Source organism: Talpa occidentalis, unplaced genomic scaffold (genome assembly GCF_014898055.3).
Source record: "Talpa occidentalis isolate TD23 unplaced genomic scaffold, MPIMG_talOcc4v2.1 talOcc4.9, whole genome shotgun sequence".
Lineage (NCBI taxonomy): Eukaryota > Metazoa > Chordata > Mammalia > Eulipotyphla > Talpidae > Talpa > Talpa occidentalis.
The window spans coordinates 24,434,026-24,455,066 of NW_023605305.1; the positions used below are offsets into that span (position 1 = coordinate 24,434,026).

General features: G+C 41.9%; 1 protein-coding gene across 1 annotated transcript; it reads right to left on the reverse strand.

Annotated features, from left to right (window-relative positions):
- Nucleotides 1–23: 23 nt before the first annotated feature.
- Nucleotides 24–20,481, reverse strand: PPT1 (palmitoyl-protein thioesterase 1). The gene is made up of 9 exons (XM_037501113.2): nucleotides 20,353–20,481; nucleotides 16,048–16,157; nucleotides 14,957–15,084; nucleotides 14,576–14,646; nucleotides 12,943–13,045; nucleotides 5,295–5,385; nucleotides 4,483–4,581; nucleotides 3,079–3,150; nucleotides 24–1,513 (listed from the first exon to the last, which is right to left on the reverse strand). The coding sequence occupies exons 1-9, from the start codon at nucleotides 20,474–20,476 to the stop codon at nucleotides 1,391–1,393; spliced, it is 921 nt and encodes a 306-aa protein (XP_037357010.1). The 5' UTR covers nucleotides 20,477–20,481; the 3' UTR covers nucleotides 24–1,390.
- Between the last annotated feature and the right edge of the window lie 560 nt (nucleotides 20,482–21,041).

The following is a 21,041-nucleotide window of genomic DNA, read 5'->3' on the forward strand; positions in this document are numbered from 1 at the left end:
ACAGAGAGGTAAAGATAATGAAAAATGACACCAAAGATAAGAAACTACTCTTTATTTCAGACAATTCATTATTTCCACATCCCCTACTTCTAGCTCATATTCTTCATCTTTTAGTTGAAAAATAAAGCATGAGGGAGGAGAAGGATAACTGAAGGGTAAACACTGCAAAATTAATAAGGTGCTTCCATAAAGCATAACTAGTCATTTCCCCAAAGAAACTAGTCATTTCTGGCATTCTGCAGAACAGTCTTCCAGAAAGTGTTGGGTTTTCACGGGCTGAGGTGCTCATGCTCACATAGGATAGAAATGGCAGATTAGGTTAGTATAGGAATCCTCAAAGTCCTTAATCTAATGTGGTTGATCTCTAAGATGAGAAAGCAGGTTACAGTCGTCCTCAAGCTTTTTGAGCAAACAATCCTTTTCTCCACTGATCATACTAGAAACCATTTGGAGTATGCTGGTAAATATGATTTTGGAGGGTGAAGTTAGAAAGCCAGAGATCTCTTCACATTTTTCCTTCCCACTTATCTCGTATTCCCAGCAATAGAGGAATTCTAGAATCCAGACTACTAGTCATTATGAAAGGCCAGGTTAATCAAGGATGGAAGGGAAGGAACCAGCTGCCTCATTTTTCATTTCCACTTGTACAATTTCCCTCACACTCTCCACCCCCACCCCCAATTAAGCAAGATGCCCATTCCCACCCACACACAATCCAATTCAGTACTACTTACACCTTTTGTGACAAAAGAACTAAGCCACTACCTAAGGAGATAAAAAGTTTTATGTAAATTTATATTTACAATATAAGTGCTGTGCCACTGAGGTAAGATGGTGGGCTAGCAGGGTAAGTCTAATTGCTAAGACAACACAGAAGGTAACCCACTCAAGAGGGCAGCCTCAAGAAATGTGACCTAACAGTACTTTTCCAAGCATTAGTTAAAACAGCAAAACAGCATTTATGTAAATTGCATCAGGCCTGGGGACCAGCCTCTTGCTTTGAAGCATGCTGGGCTTTCCCAAGAAAGGTGTTTGCCTCAGAATCTGCCTCATGGCTAGAATTCGTTCAGTCTCTTCTGGGCCTGGGCACAATTCTGGCACTGATACGGAGCAGACTCCATTACCTATGACATCTTGATCACACCAAAGGGTTGTAAAACAACCTCCATGGTTATTAGCTAATTAAACTTGGGTTCAACCATATGCTAATAGGATGAGGCAAAAGATAAGATTCGTGTCTTAGATCTTTCCAAGCAGGGCATGTTAGATAATAACTAGAGAGGATTAGTTGCAAGCAGGATCTAAGTTCAGGCTTAGGTATGAAGGGAACTGTCTCCAAATGGTTTGGAAGCACTAAGCTCCCTGAGCTCTGGTGCAAACTAGCAGGGCTTCATTGAAGGAAAGGTATGATGTGGGCATAAAACCAGTCTTCAGACAGTTGAAGATGGTCACCTTCTACACCCAGGAACACTAGCTGTCCTGCCTTGTCCATTTCCTTTAGCCCCAGGCGGTCCTGAAGAGAGAGAAGCCATAATTTAGAGGCTTGATAAAAAGTTTTAGCATAAAATACTAAAGAAACAGAATGTTAACTTAAAATATTAGAAACCATTTGGAGTAATTAATCTTTTCCAAGTATTAAAAATTAGGTATTGGGCCTCCCTGGTGGCGCAGCGGTTGAGCGCTGGGTTGCGAACCTGCCCGCAGCCTCTGCGACGCCGGTTCAATCCCCGGCTGCTCCCCGGCCACAGGAGGAGGGTCCCACATGGCGCGCAGACCTCTCCTGCCGCCCGCTGCTCCCCTCAGCAGTGTACTTCGGTCCTTCTGCCTGCTCTGCTCCCCGCTCTGGCTCTGGTGAATTCTCTCACCCTCCCGCGCTTCTGACTGTACCCAGTGCATGTATAAACAAAAAACAAACAAACAAACAAATAAATAAATAAACATGCCTCTATAAAAAAAAAAAAAAATTAGGTATTGTCAAAAATACCAAAAAAGGTAACCTTCCAGTTTTTTTTCCCAGGCATTAAAAATGTATATGCAATTGAGACTATAGTAAAGTGTTTTATGTCCTGCTTCTGAAGTTTCCCAAAGTTTCTGGAGAACCAATTATGGTTGGCAGGCAAGCTACAGACAAAAAGGCCTCAAAAAGTCAATCAAGTGGGGCTGAGGCAAATGAACACAGAACATCAGCTAGATAACTTAAGACATAGCCAAGCCTTAAGTAAGTAACCTCAGACATTTTCATCTGCAACTGAAAATGTCACCCACCAATGAGGCGCTGCAGAACAAGTATGGTTGGGCAGATGAGCAATTTCAATCATGCCAGAATTTTGCTTCTGCAGTAGCTAACTTTGAGTTTCATGATAAGGAAGTTCTTTGTCATTTTCAAAACTTAAGACATACCCTGGATTCCCTTTGGTTTTACCTCACCCAAGCTGAGGCACCAAATGCAGGAGAAAGGCCAGAAGAGACCTCTGACATTACTTGGAGAAATTCTAATAAAAGCAAGTGATTTAGTTGTAGTATTTGTGTATTGTTGAGAGTCTATCTCCAAATGAAAGGCCCTAGAACTGAACGTGGTGAAACACTGCTGCAGTCTCCGCTTAAGAAACAGGACCTGTTGCTAAAAAAAATCCACAACGCTACTCCTATTGGTCTCCTGCAGGAGCTCCCCCTATAGTGCCTGAAACAGGACTTCCACATCTATCAATGTTTTAATAAAGTTAACACTCAACATTGTCATCATTTTCATTATACACAAGGGCTTCTTGGATTTGCAGCAGGCTGCACATTAGCAAAGGAAGCCAATTCTAAGCCTTTTTATCAGAGGGAAGGAGTTAGAGATGGCGTATCTCTTGTACATGCTTGAAAACCATGAGATAACAGGTCCTTCAACATTCAGGATGTGGATTTATGTCAACCAGCTTCTATGCTAGTGCAACAATCACCAGCCTCACAAGCCTTGCCCATAAGGGTTAGATGCCTCAAGAGCATCTGGGGCATACAGTGTGTACCACCGAAGAACTAAGCAGCTTTAGGAATGAAGAACTACACATGACAGCTGCTCGCCTTCCCAGTTACCTGTGTGTATAGAGGGGTCTCCTGTAAGGGAATGGTCTCCTTGGCTTGACCACTTCTGTAAAATCCAAACCACTGCAGGAGAGGAGGGAGAAATAAGGTCAGATTGGACACACAGCACATAATGCCAAACTAAGATGGGCTAGGAGTTTAAAAAAAATACCAACAAAGTAAACAACATAAAGCTGTAGCAAGGTGGAAAAACAGGATGTCTTGAATCATCTCTTTTAAGGTTGGATCCTGGGGAGAAATAAAATTTTCCGAAGAGTTTGTAAATTCCCTAGAAATTTTTTTTTTTTAGTTTAGTTTTGCTTTTACTTTATGTTCCCACTTTATAAATATCTTAAACTATTTACATTGTCCCAGAAAGCAGATTGGAAGTTTTACATTTTAAACAGCTGCCAGCTCTATTGCATTCCTTCCTCACTTTAGTAATCAGTCTTGGAGTTTTAGTATCTAGATGGATTTCAGGTACTGAACGAGGAGTGAGAAATGTGATCAGAGATACACATACATAAAAAGCAAATGCAACTTGTCTGAGTCTTCTCTCAGCTCCAATGTGGGTTTTCAGTCAGGTGAAGAACTTTTCAGGGTTTTTTTGGTGATCTCTCAGACACACTTTTATAATATATACATTTTGGGTCAACTGATACTACACTTCCTAAAATACCAATAGTTGAATTACTGGCATTTCAGAAATAAAGAGAAAGAACTAGGTAAGAAGGAAGATGCAATTCCCCAGAATTTCTACCTTCTATAATTTCTGAGCACCTTCCCTGTGAAAACCCTTGTGCTGGACCCTAAAATGTTCAAAAAAGAATATGTGTGTGGTCCCTGTTTTCAAGGAACTTTAGTCTCTAAACAAGACACAGAGACAACTTATTGTTTAGCACAGCATACTTTCTTGTAAAGGCCAGATATAAAATATTTCAGACTTTTTAGAGCCATGGTTGCAACTATCCACTGCTGCGAAAAAGCATAAACAAAAAGCACATGAGAGAAAACACTTGCCAAGTTTGGGGCATTTCAAGTAGCACAATAAGGCTTTATCAGGACCTATGAACTGAGTAAAGCGTGGTTGGAAAGAGAGGTCAAAGGCCAATCTTGAATGCCAACTTTAGGGATTTATAGACTGGGCTGATGGCTCTGAACCTTTCTTTGGGTCATAGGTCTCTGAAAGTCTGACAAAAATAATAGGCCCCTCAGAATGCAACTACATAATTTCACATACAGTTTTGATGATGGGGGCCTACGATCCTCAGTGTCCCATTTATAGACCTCAGGTAATGAACCCTTGTTCTACACAGACCGATGGGACTGAAGGATTTTTTTCCCTGCAGCAGCTGGGTTTTAATACCATTTACTGTGTGGTCTGGCATATTGTGGCCTACCTAAGCCGCAACTCACCTCAGAATCCACAGGGTCCACAATGGAATCATTCAGGAATTTCACCATCACAAACTTCTTCAAGGCCATCAGATTTTTCTTGTAGGACTCATTGACACACTGGAGAAAAGGCCAACAGTACCTCAGAGAGGCCATCATCAGGTTCCCACAGGGGGATTACACGCTCTGGTCTGCCCCTGCATTTCCTGCCCAGAATATACCTTGTGCAGCCTTTTCTTACCATCTTATCTGATCGACACACCCACCAACTAGGGCACACAGGTGCTACTCCACAGGTACCCGTCACAAAGGCTAAAGGGGTCTAGCCAGAGGAAGCCAAGGCAAAATATAGGAAACTGCAAGTTCGAAGTGCTCTTTACATATTCTGCTCCATTCCCTCCCCAACATCCCACTGAAAATATTTTTTAACCTCCAAATAAGCCCAATATAAATTGAGTCATGCTTGGTTTGGGGCACACTCAGTCCCTTCTGCAATATCTCTTCTGAGAAAAGTTGAGCAAAAAAAGGGACCCACCAGGAAGGCTTCCCTCATTGGACAGCAGCTGTGAATTTCCACTTAAGCCAGGCAGCGACCCACCCTGCTCCTTCAACACTAGGAAACGGAAAGGACCGAAGGGAAGAACGAGAAATGAACTTCAGCCTTCCTCAAAGGAACCGCATCTCATAACCACTGCCTCCAAAAAAACCCAGAACTTTTGTTCCCTGAGTTCTGCCTGGGATGTCTTAGATAAGCCGCCACGACCTGTGTATATGTATAATGCCCCAAACAGAGAAAGGAGTGCACAGCTACAGTAGACTGGAAGGGTGCTTACTCTTTCCTGATTAATATCTGCCAAGAAGACGCTGTGGTTGCGGTACATATCCTCATTTATGGGGTCGTGCCAGTATTCCGCTTGCACCAGGCTGCAGAAAGAAAAGGAATGAAGGTGACCAAGCTGCATGTCAGTGGCATGCCTGGGGCGTGTCCTTAGGCACAGGCCATCAGGAGACTCCAAAAGGTTCCAGGCTTCACCCTTCTGTAAGGAAGAAAAGGCTTCCACCTACAAAACAGGTTATCAATAAGACCCCTGAGCTTCTCTGCCTCCGGCATCAACACAGTGTCCATAAAGAAAATGTGGCCAAGGAGGGTGAAAGAGAGAAGCAGGTTCTAAAGTTTCCACCTTGACTAAACCCACCCTGGAGAAGACAGACTCACAGATGCTACCAGTTTGGAGCAGCTTTTTTGGGGCGAGAATCAAAGTAAATGGGAAAGCTGGGAATTTTGGTAAAGTGGTTATAATCACTCAATAGAGTAAGAGCAAGACCATACTGTAACTTGTGAGGTGCTTTTTTCCAAAAGGTTTTAGAAATAGCTCATCAAAAAATATGTGAAGAAGAATCTATGTGATTGGTTGCTGTTAGCAACAGCACGCAGTTGCTAATAGCAAAGAGAATTATGAACTGCATTACTTCAGAAGGGGAGAAAGGATAGGATTAAAACTCATTTATCTGGAACAATTTGTAGGAGTTCTTGAATAAAATTTGGGAACAAAAAAAAAAAAACACAACAAAACTAGAAAAACCAAAGGTACGTAAAGCAGGAATATACTACTTATAGCACAGGAGAGAAAATCAAGATTTAGGAAAAGGCCTCCTCAGGTACTGGTTCCCCAGGGCACAGAACTGAATGGCACTTACGTGATCGGTGCTGGTGGCACATGCTGTCCCCTCCCACAACCCCACCTCCCTCATCTTCCTTGGCTTGCTACTCATCCTGCAAGGCTCAGCTCAAAAACAACTCTCTGGGCCTCCCCTGGTGGAGCAAGCAGTTGATTGCCACGCTGTGAAGCTGTCTGCAGCCTCTGCAGCGCCGGTTTGATGCCAGCCAGCCGGCGAGGGTCCCACAAGGTGAGGCAGACCTCTCCTGCTGCTCCCGCTGCTCCCTTCAGCAGTGTATTTCGTTAGTCTGCCTGTTCTGTTCCCCGCTATCTCTGGTGAATCCTCTCACCCTCCCACACATCTGGCCTGTACCCTGGTTCTTGTATAAATAAATAAATGAATCCTTAAAAAAAAAACAACAACTCCCTGCTGTCTCTTCACCCAACCATCCATGTCTTCATCCATCTTGCCACACTTAGACTAGAATGGAGGTTTAACCATTTCATCACAAAGCATTCCTCAGACTGTCGTGCAATTTTTAAGGACAGAAGGCAGGTATTTGGTGGTAATAATAGTATTATTTCAGACTTCTATTTATACTTTTTTTTTACTTTCTCTCTAGTCTCTCTCCACTTCTCTTTTTCCTCCATCCCAGCCCTTCCCACCAGAACTCATGCCTTTACTACATGTCCTTTGGGCAGCTAGTCTCCACTCAGCTCCTGCATCTACACAGCAGTATTGCCACAGGGGAGTGGGGGGGAAAGCTGAGCATAGGCTTAATGGGAGAAGTGCTCAGGGTGAGACTGTCTCAATTTGGCAGGGCGAGAAATCCAAATTTCTACAAGAGCCACACCCCCCTCCCCCCGCAGAGTGGAGGAACTGCCTGGAGGTCCACTCAGTAGAGCAGGCTGGCACTGAAGCAGATGGAACCACCTACATGAGAAACGATGGCAGCTCCTCAGACACAGGGCCAGAGAGGACTGAAGAAGCGGCATAGGACTATCACAGTTATAAAAAGTGAATAATGTAATATGCCAAAGCCCAATGAATTATATACTTTAAATTGGTATGTGAATTATCTTGCAATAAAGCTATTTTAAAAACTCAAAAAAACCTGTTGTACCAAAAAAGACACCATAAACAAAATTAAAAGATAAGCCACAGACTGGAAGAAGTGTGACATACCTAATGACAAAAGGCTTAAGCTTCAAAATATATATGTGGTATAGGTGCATGTATTTATAAATCAGGAAAGGCAAAGCACCCAACAGAACAACAAATAAAGGCTACAAATTGGCAATAATTAATTATCAAGGAGAAGCCATTCCAAATACAAGGAGAAGCCATTCCAAATACATCTGACTGGGAAAGATGAATAGACCTGGGATCAAAAATTAGGGAGAACAGAGAAAACAGGAATGGTGGGAATAGACATCAGTACAAGTTTAGCCACATCAAGCAAAATTTAAAATGCACACATCAGTAATCATATATGGTAATAACAGCAGCTAACATGCATTCAGTGTTTTCAAAGTACTGTCTATATTATTAACTCATTTATTTCTCTACATCCCATGATGCATAATCATTGCCCCATTTCACAGATGATGCAACTGAGGCAGAGAGGCTAAGTATCTTTCCCTAAATTACCCAAATCATAATCAGTAAGAGTCTATCTATGAATTCCACTAGATTAATTCTTGTTGAAGAATTATGCAATAATTGAAAACATATATGTTGGTCTCTGCCCCCAGTTATTGGAACAGAGCTCCTAAAACCCTTGTAATTTCCCAAGTGATAAGAGCACTAGGCAGGTGATCTTGGATGGGGGCTGGGCACCAGAAAGATGAAGCCATGATTAGAAGCTTGGAATGTTAGTCCCACCCGCTACCTTCCTGAGAACTGGGAATGGATTTAATGACTGATTATGCCCACATGAGGAAGCCTCCATAAAATCCCAATAACAGGGGGGTTCAGAGAGCTTCCAGGTTGGTGACCGCATCCATGCTGGAACGGTATGTACCCTGACTCCATGGGGACAGAAATTCCTGTGCTCAGGATCCTCTCTGACCTCATCCTGTGTATCTCTTCACCTGGCTCTTCATCTATATCCTTTATCGTATTCTTTTATGAACTAGTAAATGTAAAGTAAGTGTTTCTCCAAGTCTTGTGAGCTGCTCTAGCAAATTCATCATACCTGAGGAAAGTGTTGTGAAAACGTCAGATTTGGAGCTGAGTTGGACAGAAGTCGTGGGTAACCAGATGGAACTGGCACCTGAAGTGAGGCGGGCGCAATCTTGTGTGTGTGGCTGAGTCCTTCACCTATGGGATCTGACACCATCTCCAGGTAGACAGTGTTAGAAATGAGTTAAATTGTTGGACACCCAGGTGGTATCCCAGAGAATTGTTTGCCACACATTTGGTGACCAGAAGTGAAATGTCGTGCATGAGTGTGATGGTAGTGGCAAAGTAGAGGAGCACTTTTCAACACAAGGATGCCTCTGCACACTGTTATGAAGAAAAACTGCTGAAATGTTTGCAATATGGGAATCTATAGAGTGGGGTGTAGTCACATAAGAATGCCATGTAGCAGTTAAGATGAATAACTAAACGTATATGTAACAACAGGTTTTCATCTCAGAAACATAAATATCAAGTGAAAAAATCATTTGCAAAATAAAATGCACATTCGGCAATCCAGTATGTAAAATTTTAAATACACAAAACAGCACTATATATTGATATAAGGATATGGACTTACAGAAAGCAATTTTTTTTGTGGGCAGTAAGAATATACCCTGATTTCGTGACAGTGGTGGTCACTGGGGAGGAAGGGTAGAGAATAAGACCTCTGAGGCAAAAAGGATAAAATATTAATTTTAGGTTGTAAAGTACACAGTAGATTGTTACATTACTCTGTATACTTGAGTAAGTGTCTAAGGGAGGGAGCCTGAGTGGATGCTTTACTAGTTCCAGAAAAGGGCAAGCTGAGGGCACAGGTGTGGGGAAAGTGGAACAACCACACACTGTGTGAGCATGAGGGCCACGGCTGGGGTGCGGGATGAGAGGGGACGGCCCAGGCCCTGCCAGGCACGGGGGCAGGCAGGGCTGGGAGCTGGGCCAGGGGGAGGGCAAGCTGGGAGAGCAGAGCTGGCACAGGGGAAAACAAGAGGCCACAGCAAGGCCAGGGCAACACCAGGGTATTGGTGGTGGCAGGGAAGGAAGAAAAGGGTAGGCAGGCAGGGAGAAGACTGGAGGAAGGAGAAACCCAGGAAGGGCTGCCAACATCTCAAGGGGGAGCCAGAGGGAAGGTTTCACAGCCACAGGTGAGAGAGGACTGTTACACTCACCATTCCTATTGCTCCCACCCAGCCTGGCTGGGGCTGGAGCTGGCCAAACATCTCCTCACTGGCTGGTTCCTCAGGGCATCAGATCAAATTTGCTTTGCTAAGGTTAAATTATCTGAACAGAGCAGAAGACATCTTTTGGGGTCTCTGCCTAAATCAAAATCACTCTCCCTTGTCTGGGAACTGCACCCTTCCTGACCCCACCCACAGGTTCCAGGGGCTTGTATGAGTACCATGTGGTCCCACTTCTCTGGGCAGGACTTTTTTTTTCTTTTTGATTGTCAGAAGATGTCTTTACTTCCTAGTCACATTTTCATTGCTACTTGGAGGTTCTGTACAGCTTCGAGCTTGGAAATCACTCTCCCTCAGAATACAAAGGTACCGTGCATGCCTGCAAGGGAGTAGGGGTCTGTCACTAGGGCTCTGACTCTGTATGTGGCCTCACTGAGGCCTACCCTTTTTTCCCAGTGCTCTGAGATGTAACAGGAATATACCTGGATGTGTGTCTTTTTCCACTCCTTGCCCTGGATGCTTGCCCTTTCAATCTAGAAACTCATGTCCTGGAGTTCTGAGCTTTGTATTGTTTCCGTAAAAATTCTCACCTACCCTTTCTTCTGTTGTCTTTTTTGAAGCTCCAAATAGTCAGATATTGGACTTGCAAAACTGTCTCTCTGTTTAGGAAATTTATTTCTCCTCTATCCTCCCACACTCCTCACACCCCCTTTCTTCCTCTTTGGGGTCTTGTTCTAATTTCTAGATTTCCTCACCTTTATATGTCATACTTCTAATAAACTTTTTATTTTGATTTATTTTGATTATCTCACTTTTAATTTTCAGGAGCTCTCTCTTACTCTCTGTTGGTTCTAGTCACATTCTGTTCTATGCCATGCAACAACTGTGTTCTAGTAGCTGCAATAATTAATTATAGGCTTGGCTTTTTTGGTTGTTTGTTTTTTGTTTGTTGTTTTTTTTTTTAGGTTTTTCTCAGCTCCTTGAATTATCTGTTTCTTCTTCCACATTCCTTTTAACTTTGATTTGTTTTGGTCTGTCTTTCATGCTGGAAGCTTCCCTCAAATGTATGATTTGGGGTCCTTGGTTTACTGTTCATACTTAGTGAGGCACCCCAAAGCTTACCAGAAGCTCTTCACACAAGAAGCGAGCTTATCTGCTGAGCTTATCTACATGGTAGTCAGGACTTGCTGGATTCCTGACTTGTTGGATTCCAAAACATCCTGTAGATCTTTTCTCTGGGGCCAATCAGTTTCTAGAGAAGAGTTTGCCAAATTTCTGCCTAGCAGGTAACAAGCCTGGCTGCCATCACTTTGGAAATCAGGTGGGAGGGGAGTGGAGTGGGAAGGAATGGGTTTTTAATATAGTCTTATCACCATCCCGTGCTTGTTATTTCAAAGCCTGGTACTTCTCAAGTTAAATTGCTCCAAAGAATAAATGAACTCTTTTGTCAGGATGGGGGAAGAGCAATGAGTAGCATGTGCTCTTAAAGGAATTGGGCATTTGATCATTCCTCATATAAATTTCCAACAAAAAGTTCTGTTTTTAGCCCTGTGTACAAACCTCTAAAGCACAGAGCTTTAAAGCACTTTATACTGCTAATCCTGAAGCTTTGTGGAGCTGTAAAGTGAATCTTCTCCCTTCTCATCAGAGTAGCCCTCTAAACATAAAGATTTCAGCTTTTTCTGCTCTGCTACAATTACCCTTATTCATCTATCTTTTGTCTTTCAAAAAATGACATCTATTATCTTTTATCTCCTGTGCTCCTTGCCCTTGTGGGTTTAGCACTTTTTATTCTCTTGTTACCAGTTCATTAAAGTGTAAGGAGGAAATAAACACATCAATCTACTACTTTTAATCAGTACTAAGGTGTCACTATCCTTCCCCACTGCTCTTTTATTGTCATTAATATTCTGACTAAGGGTTGCATTTGGTTCACAAAAGAAAAAATAAATAAAGAAAGAAACAAATGAATTTTCCTGGGGCATCTGGGCAAAGAGTGAGATTAAAGAGTAAAGAATAAAGAATAATGACACTGAAAGAGACCTTATATATCCATGAGAAGAGAGAATATGAAGGACATCAAAAACCTAGTTGTGGGGTCTCCCTGGTGGCGCAGCAGGTTGAGCACAGCACTGTGAAGCTGTCTGTTTCCTCTGCAGCGTGGGTTCGATTCCTGGCTGGCCAGGGAGATGCCCAAATGGCGTAGCAGACCTCTCCTGTCTCGCCCACTGCTCCTCTCAGCAGTGTATTTCAGTCTGTCTACCTGTTCTGCTCCCCGCTTTGCCTGTTCTGCTCCCCGCTCTGTCTCTGGTGAATCCTCTCACTCTCCTGTGCCTCTGACCTGTACCCCAGTTCTTGTATAAAAATAAATAAATCTTGGGCCTCCCATGGTGGTGCAGCAGTTGAGCACTGGGCTGCAAGGCTGCCTGCAGCCTCTGCAGCGCCAGTTGGTTCCACGGCCGCTGGCGAGGGTCCCATAAATAAATAAATAAACAAACAAACAAATCAATAAATAAATCTTTAAAAAAAAAACAAACCTAGTTGTGACTAGACAAAACAAAAAAGAGGTAAAGTTTAGCAGTGATGTGAGTGGCCTGAGGGGAAGGAGGAGGAGAGATAAAGCATCTTCTTTTCCTTCACTGAGCATCACGGGACACTGTTGATCCAAGACAGCTTGGTGGCTGTTAATAGGTAGGCAGGGAAAAGAGCTGACTGAAGTTTGTTTCTATCTGCAAATCATTCACAAGACTTGACCTTAAAAAAAAAAACGGCTTCAAGGAAGTGTTGTGTTGAAGAGTTATTATCAAGAATGATGTACTTGAAGACCCACAGGATAGATGCTATAAGCATTCAAGTTGATCCCCACTTTTATTTATCATCTAGAATCCTGCAGACCTGAATCAGAATGTCTAGTAGAATTTCTAATGAAATCCATTTTTAATAAATTTCCCAGGGGTTCTGATGTATAACTGAAACTTGGAAACAACAACAAAAAATTTTAAAAGTAAAATAATTTATAAATAAATAAATTTGGAAATGACTAAATAAGAACACACTCCTAAAGTCATTCTGTATATTTTTAAATACACAAACACACTTGAGTTGTTGGGGTCACTGAGTAGGAGGCTAACTCCTCACTCTTGACCACATAAAGAATCTGCCCTTCAAATATTAATATATTCCTTGGGCTTGGTACTTTCTAAAGGCTTTTTTGTTTGTTTTTTAGATACGGAGATTTATTCTGCTGTAATTACATTCTTACTATATAGAAAAATGTCCTCCCTTTCTTTTTAAGGTTAAAAGAACTGTTTTAGGTTTACAATAAAATTAAGCAAACAGTACATAGATACTTATAAAGAGTATCTGTTTGAATTATCACCTGCAACTACTCCTGGACTGTTAGCGTGAAAGTCAGTATGATATTTTCAATCAGAGAAAGTTCTTTTCAGCTAAGCATACATACCGTTCTTGAACAGCTTTAGTGTAAGCCCCTGCATTCAGTGTTTTTCTGATCAAGTCACAGATGTGAGAGCTCTCTCCTGGGCATCGAGGAAGTCCAAACACACCTACAGCAGTAAAGACAGAGTCACTCCTTCAATAATCATGGATGGAATACCTGCTATGTGCAAGGCACTGGGCAAATCAGTAACAAACCAGAGTAGACCCTGGTCTCATTAATTCAATCCTGAAGAGAAGAATGTATTGAGGATTAATACTATAACCAGTGCCTCCCCTGGTGGCACAGGCGGTTAAACACAGCCCTGTGAAGCTCGCTGCAGCCTCTGCAGCACGGGTTCAATCCTGGCAGGCGGAGGAGATACCCACACGGCGCAGCAGACCTCTCCTGTCTCGCCCACTGCTTCCCTCAGCAGTGTATTTCAGTCAGTCTATTTGTCTGCTCCCCGCTCTGTCTCTGGTGAATCCTCTCACCCTCCTGCACACCTGGCCTGTACCCTGGTTCTTGTATGCATGAATAAATAAATCTTTTTAAAAAATTCTATAACCAGCTTCTTCCTAGTGTATCCACACTCTTTTCTACCTAATTTAGGACCTTTTTTTTTTTTTTTAAAGATTTATTTATTTATTTATACAAGAACCGGGGTGCAGGCCAGATGCAAGGGAGGGTGAAAGGATTCACCAGAGACAGAGCAGGGAACAGAACAGGCAGATTGATGAAATACACTGCTGAGGGGAATAGTGAACCAGACAGGAGAGGTCTGCCACACCATGTGGGACCTTCGCCAGCCAGCCGGGATCGAACCAGTGCTGCAGAGGCTGTGAACAGCTTCACAGTGCTGCACTCAACCACCCGCGCCACCAGGGGAGGCCCTAATTTAGGACCTTTGAACCTCCTCCTCCCTCTCTTCCTACCTCAATGGCTGGCTACATTCTCTTCTCTTAGGCCTCAATCAGAAAAGTCCTATCTGTCTACCTTTTTTTAAAAGTATTTATTTTAGGGCCTCCCTGGTGGCTCAAGGGGTTAAGCACCGCACTATGAAGCAGTCCGCAGCCTCTGAGGCATGAGTTCGATCCCCGGTTGGCCATGGAGCAACCCACATGGCGAAGCAGACCTCTTCTGTCTTGCCTGCTGCTCCCCTCAGCAGTGTACTTCAGTCGTTCCGCCTGTTCTGTTCCCCACTCTGTCTCTGGTGAATCCTCTCACCCACCCCCCAACATCTCTGGCCTGTACCCCAGGTCTTGTATGCATAAATAATCTTAAAAAATAAAAAAAATTTAAAAAATATTTATTTTATTTATGCATACAAGACCTGGGGTGCAGGCCAGAGGTGCAGGGGAAGAGGGGATTCATCAGGAATCCTCTGTGGCTATACCCATTCCATCTCCAGAAATTCATGCTAATAACACTGGAGAGAAGTAAATATCAACCTAATGATTCACCTGTGTTCCCAGCCTCTAGACTCCTAAGTCTCTCCCTACTTCTTAATCAGTGATGGTAAGTTTGTTATAAACTAAAAACATCAGGGTTTTGCAAGGATGGCTGACTTCTTATAGAAATAGAATTGTTCGAATTTTTAAAATCAAGTGGTTATATGGAATAGAACAGAGAAAAAAGGAGGCAATGAGACCACAATTACCTTGATGTTGTCCCCCAAATGTGATCAGATTGATCATGGGAGGTGATGGGCATCTTTGAGCCACTGCCCTCCTGGAGAAAAAAAGAATCATCAGTTCTGTTAGATGGAAATGTGTCATCAACTATCGACTTCCCAGACAAAACTACTTAAACCTGTGGTTCCCCAAAGCACAGAGTTTCAGGATTTTTCCTCTGATGTGGCAAAACACAACTCTTTATTATTTCATAGAAAATAAATTAAGTTCCAAGAAGTTTCTTATATGAAGCAACATTTTAGAATAGTTTCCCTCGCAAGTTAGGTGGAGAGCCCAAAATAATTAGAATGGATTACGTGCATAAAAAGAAAAAAAAGTCAATTCCATATAAGTGGTATGAGACTTACAGAAATTGGCCTCCCTGGGAGAATCCCATAGCATTGTAGCCTTTCTGCAATTTAGGGTCCTCAGCAAGCATCTGACACACTTTCGTGACTTGGGAATTGACATTCAAGAAGAAACTATTCTCCACATCCTAAAAGAGGAGTCACAGAGGAATGAAAGATTGGGACTGAAAACAACCTTTAGCATTTTTTCTAAGAGGTGAACTTGTTAGGTTGGTATTCTCACATGAGCCAAGACTTAAAATAGCCCTGTATGGTTTGCTGTTAAAAATACAATGTAAATGCTCAGTGAAATAAACCAGAAAGAAAAAGAAAAATAGTGGATGGTCTCAGTCATAGCAGGAATTTAGAAAACCCAAATAAGGATCAGGAAAAAGGCTAATTATAATAAAGTAAAAATCAAAATCAACAGGCAGCTATAAACCAGAGACACATTACAGTGAGGAGAAGGGAGTAGGATCAAAACAAGGGTGGTGGGAATTTTATGGGGACTATAACCAAGATGAAAATGCATACATTGTACAAAAATGAAAAATGATATAAAAATATATAAAAGAAAAAATGTAAAAAAAAATTAGCATGCAACTATAAATCAGAGATATTCTGCAAGGGAGGGGGAGGTAAAGGAATCAAAATAGGGGAGAACGGTATCACTCATAGCAGGAATCTAGAAAACTTAAATAAGGGACCAGGAAAATGAATAACTATAAGAAAGTGAAAATCAAAATCAACAAAAAACTATGAACCAGAGACACTCTATGGGGGTGAGGGGCGGGGAGGGGAGGGATTGGGGTCAAAATAAGGGGGTTGCAATTGTATGGGGAATATAAAAATAAAATTTATTTTTTAAAAAAAATAGGGGAGAAAGCACAAGGGACTATGATGATGGATCACCGGTGAATTGGTGGTGGGAATTTTACAGGGAACACACCTGAAAGGAGAAAGCATACAAGCATACATTGTACAAAGATGAACAATGATGTAAAATACATATATATTAAAAAAGAAAAAAAATACAATATAAAGCATTTTAACAATACATTCAATGAAATCAGCCAGCAAACTTTCCAAGAAACAGCTGTGAAGGACCTTACCTCCATCAGGGTCTTCCCAATCTCTAAAGATAAGACATAAATTCCAGGTATTTTCTTCTCAACCATTTTTTTAATTGCACCCATGCTTAAGGGATTACAACAGCTGTCTCCTAGACAACACAGAGAATGATGGGAACTTGTGAATCAAAACAATATTACTTTTTAAAAAACTTTTGTGCTCTTTACAGACACATCACCCAAAGCAGTGATAGTGAAGGCAAAGATAAACAGCTGGGACTACATCAAATTAAAGAGCTTCTGCACAGCAAAAGAGACAATAACAAAAACAAAGAGAAACCCCACCGACTGGGAGAACATTTTTGCACACAACACTAATGATAAAGGACTGATCACAAAAATCTACAAAGAGCTGATGAGACTCAACAAAAACAAAGAAAATAATCCAGTCAAAAAATGGGCAGAAGAGCTAAAAAGAAACTTCTCTGAAGAGGAAATGCAAATGGCCAACAGGCATATGAAAAAATGTTCAACATCACTTGTAATCAGGGAAATGCAAATCAAAAATACCATAAGATACCATCTTACACCAGTGAGAATGGCACATATTGAAAAAACTAGCAACAACAAATGTTGGCGAGGTTGTGGAGAAAAAGGAACTTTCCTGCACTGTTGGTGGGAGTGCAAACTGGTCCAACCACTACAGAGAGCTGTGTGGAGATTTCTAGACCTACTAAACATAGAGCTTCCATATGATCCAGCAATTCCACTCCTAGGTATTTACCCAAAGGGCACAGAACATTAATTCCAAAGAGCACCTGCACCCCTATGTTTATCGCAGCACTATTTACAATAGCTAAGCTTTGGAAACAACCCAAATGCCCAAAAATAGATGACTGGATCAAGAAGATGTGGTACATATACACCATGGAATATTACTCAGCATTCAAAAAAGATAAACACATGCCATTTGCAGCAACATGGACGGAGCTGGAAGGGATCACGCTCTGTGAAATAAGCCAGAAAGAAAAAGAAAAATACCGGATTGGTCTCACTCATAGCAGGAATCTAGAAAACTTAAATAAGGGACCAGGAAAATGAATAACTATAAGAAAGAAATTATCAAAATCAACAAACAACTATGAACCAGAGACACTCTATGGGGGGGTGGGGGACGGGGAAAGGAGGGATAAGGGTTAAAATAAGGGGGTTGTAATTGTACAGGGAATATAAAAATAAAATTTAAATTAAAAAAATAAAAAATAAAAAACGTTTGTGCTTCTAAGGGTATTATCAATAATGTGAAAAGACAACAGACAGAACGGGAGTAAATGTCTGCAAAACATATATCTGTTAAGGGTTTAACATCTCCAATATACAAGGAACTCCTATAACTTAACAAGAAGACAACCTAATTTTTTAAATGGGAAAAGGATTAAAATAGACATTTTTCCAAAGAAGATATATAAACGGCCAACAAGCACATGAAAAGATGTTCAACTTCACTGATCTCCAAGGAAATACAAAAATAACAACATTTCACAACTACTAAGTGGGTTTTAATTTGAGGGGAAAAATATTAAAAACTGGAAAATAACAAGTGTTAGCAAGGATAGTCTGTTGAGTCCTCATAAAATTAAACATACAAAATTACCATATCCAGCAATTTCCCTTCTAGTTTTCTACCATGAGAGATGAAAATATCCATCCATGCAGAAACTTATGACTGAGTATTTATAACAGTATTATTTATAATAGCCAAAAGGTGGAAATGACACAAATGTTCCTCAATTGATGAATGGATGAACAAATTGTGGTATATACATACAATGGAATATTATTCAGCCATAAAAGGGAATGAAATACTGATACAGGGTACAATGTGAATGAACCTTGAAAATATTACTCTAAGTGAAATAAGCCACACACAAAAGGTCACGTATTGTATGATTCCTTTTATATGCTATATCCAGAATAGGCTAATCTATAGAGAGAGCAGACTGAACACTTCCACAGGGTGGTAGGAAAGGGGAATGAGGAATTATTACTTAATGGACATCAGCTTTAGCTGGGGTGATGAAAGTTTTAAAACTAGAGAGCAGTGGTAGTTGAACAATGCTGTGATTACACTAAATGTCAATGAATTGGGGCCTCCCTGGTGGCACAAGGGGTTAAGACACAAAGTAGGAAGCTATCCGCAGCCACTGCAGCATGAGTTCGATCCCCAGCCAGGGAGCTACCCATATGGCGCAGCAGACCTCTCCTGACTTGCCCGCAGCTCCCCTCAGCAATATATTTAAGTCAATCTGCCTGTTCAGCTCCCCACTCTGTTTATGGTGAATCCTCTCACCCCCCACACCTCTGGCCTGTACCCCAGATCTTGTATGCATAAATAAATAAATATTTAAAAAAGTCAATGAATTGTACACTTAATTTTATATGGCTAATTGCATGTTATATAAATTGCACCTCAACTATTTTTAAAAAGAACACTTTTTTCCTTTAGCTCATATTTATCAAGTAATAACAAACTTTAATAGCTCATACAATATAACTGGAACATGAAATATAAAACTGAAAAATAGAGGCACATATTTTCCTCTTATCATTTTGGTACAGTTGGGGTTAAGAAATTCAAAACCACTTTGAAGTCTGATTTCTCTTTAAGACTAGAGTAAGACAAGTGAAGTGCCTGGGACACAAAATTTACAAAAGCATTCACTCTCAGTGCTGACCCTGAACTTGTACAAACTAGAAAGTGAGGGCCTCCCTGCCTTACCTTAGACCCAGTTCTTTTTCTTTTCCTGTCCAAGGAAGCAGAAGTAAGAATAGGAAGCAAAGTCAAGTGTCATTGAGTGGGAGAAGAACTGACATCATTTTCCATTTCAAACTTAATCATCCCATTTCAATCTGAGAGGAAGCTCAGAATTGGTTTTTAAAGAAAAAAAGCTAAGGCCTAGAGCATCTTCCATTTCTCTCATAACTTTCACTGCACTGAACTGCTGGTTATTTAACTGCTTGCCCATAGGGACTGACTGTGCTCTGAGAGAACACAAGTCATCTGGTGTTCTCTTTAACTGCACTGTAGTAGCCACAGGACCTGGCGCAGAGTCTTAAAAAGAATTATCTATACTTGCCGACTAATTTCTCACAAGCATTTTTCTCTAACCAGTAAGGCACTCTCTTACCACTCCCCACAAACTACTTATGTCAGTCTTTAGTATTCTTCATATTGCTAAATTGTCCAGACCAAAACCTGTGGGATCATCCTTGACTCCTTTCTCTCTCTCATCCCACATCTAATCTGTTAGCAAAATCCACTAGTTTCACCTTCAAAATATTCCAAATTTTGACAACTTCTTGAGCTCTTCACCATCAGTGTACTGTTTCAAGCCACCCCAAGCTATTTAAATTATTTCAATAGCTTCCTAATGTGTCTCATTGCAAATGCCATAACCCCCCTACAACTAAAGTGGTCCTTTAAAATTCAGTAGATCTTGCCACTCATCTGTTCAAAACCCTTTCCATCTCATTCTAGCTAGTCTCTACAGTAGACTTAGTAGGCCCAGTGACATCTCTAATTAAATGACTTTTCTTGTTCACTCTGTTCCAGCCACAATGACCTGAATGTTGGTCTTTGAACATACCGGACACACTTCTGTCTCAGGGTCTTTGATTTGCTGTTTTTTTCTTACCGGGTTTGCTGTTTTTTTCTACCAGATATCCATATGACATCTCCCCTCATCTATTTCAAGTGTTTCCTCAGTTATCACTTTCTCAGTGAATCCATCATGAAACTGCAAGCCCCCACCTCCAGTCTCTACTCCCTCCTTGTTTTATTTTCCACCTTTGCAGTATATTCTTTACTTACTTCTTTACAATCCGTCTCTCCTTGCAAAGTAAGTTCCAAAAGAGCACAGAATTTAGTCTATTTCATTCACTTTTGTATCTTCAGCATCCAAAGGGTGATCAATAACTATGTGCTAAATGTATAAATGAACTATAGGTGCCTGTTCATTGTGAATTGAATGAACAAATGGACGGGCCAAGCAGTTATGTAGCCCCCAGACCAGCCGTCCTGAGCGAATGCCAGATTCTGCACTGAGGCAAACGCTGTGCGGATTAAACGCTAGTGCAGCGCACCCACGTAAAAATGTTCTGCGAGCGCACACCAACAACGCGACTTTCCAAGGCAGAGTGGTCCCCAAATGCTAAAACATCGCGACAGCCGGGTGCTGTTTGACCACCTTCGCTGTCTACACTCGCACTTTGCAGACGCGAGCCCACGACCGGAGAGGAAGAGATGCCAAACCCTTGGACCCTCTTCTCACTCACTCAGTTACTCACCCATCCCATGCCAGATCACCAGCGGCAGCGGAGCTGGAGAGCTGAGATGCCCCAGCGCCGCGGCAGCGCAGGACCCGGGTAGGAGGACAGCAGCCAGGAGCCACAAGCAGCTGGGCGACGCCATCTTGACTGAATCACATGACCGCGCTCTGCAGCCGCGTCCAGCGCCGGCGCGAGCGGGGCGGAACCCCTCCAAGCCTCAGTCGGCTAGGTGGTGGTCTTCGGTACAGGTATTTTGCTCAAGTAGACCCCCAACCACGATGAATCAAAATGAATGTCAATGTTCATTCAGCAATTACTATACATTCTAAGTGCATTACCATTAAGAAGTCTGTATATGCTCTTCTCCACATTGTAAAGATCAGGGCATTGAGACCCTGAGAATTTGGATCAGGTGCCAAGATCACAGGTACAGCATCTTGATGGGTCCAAAGTCGTTGTTTGTAACCACAGCACTGTCTGCCTTTGGGTGAGGAGTACTTTGTGGAAGGAAGAGAGGAAGGAATGTTTCATCTTTCTATTAGAAATGCAGGGGGACGCCTCACTGGTGGCTTAAGGGGTTAAGCACCTCACTGTGAGGAGTTCCATCCCCTGCGGCCAGGGAGCAGCCCACAAGGCACAGCAGACCTCTCCTGTCTCACCTGCTGCTCCCCTCAGCAGTGTATTTCAGTCAGCCTGCCTGTTCTGTT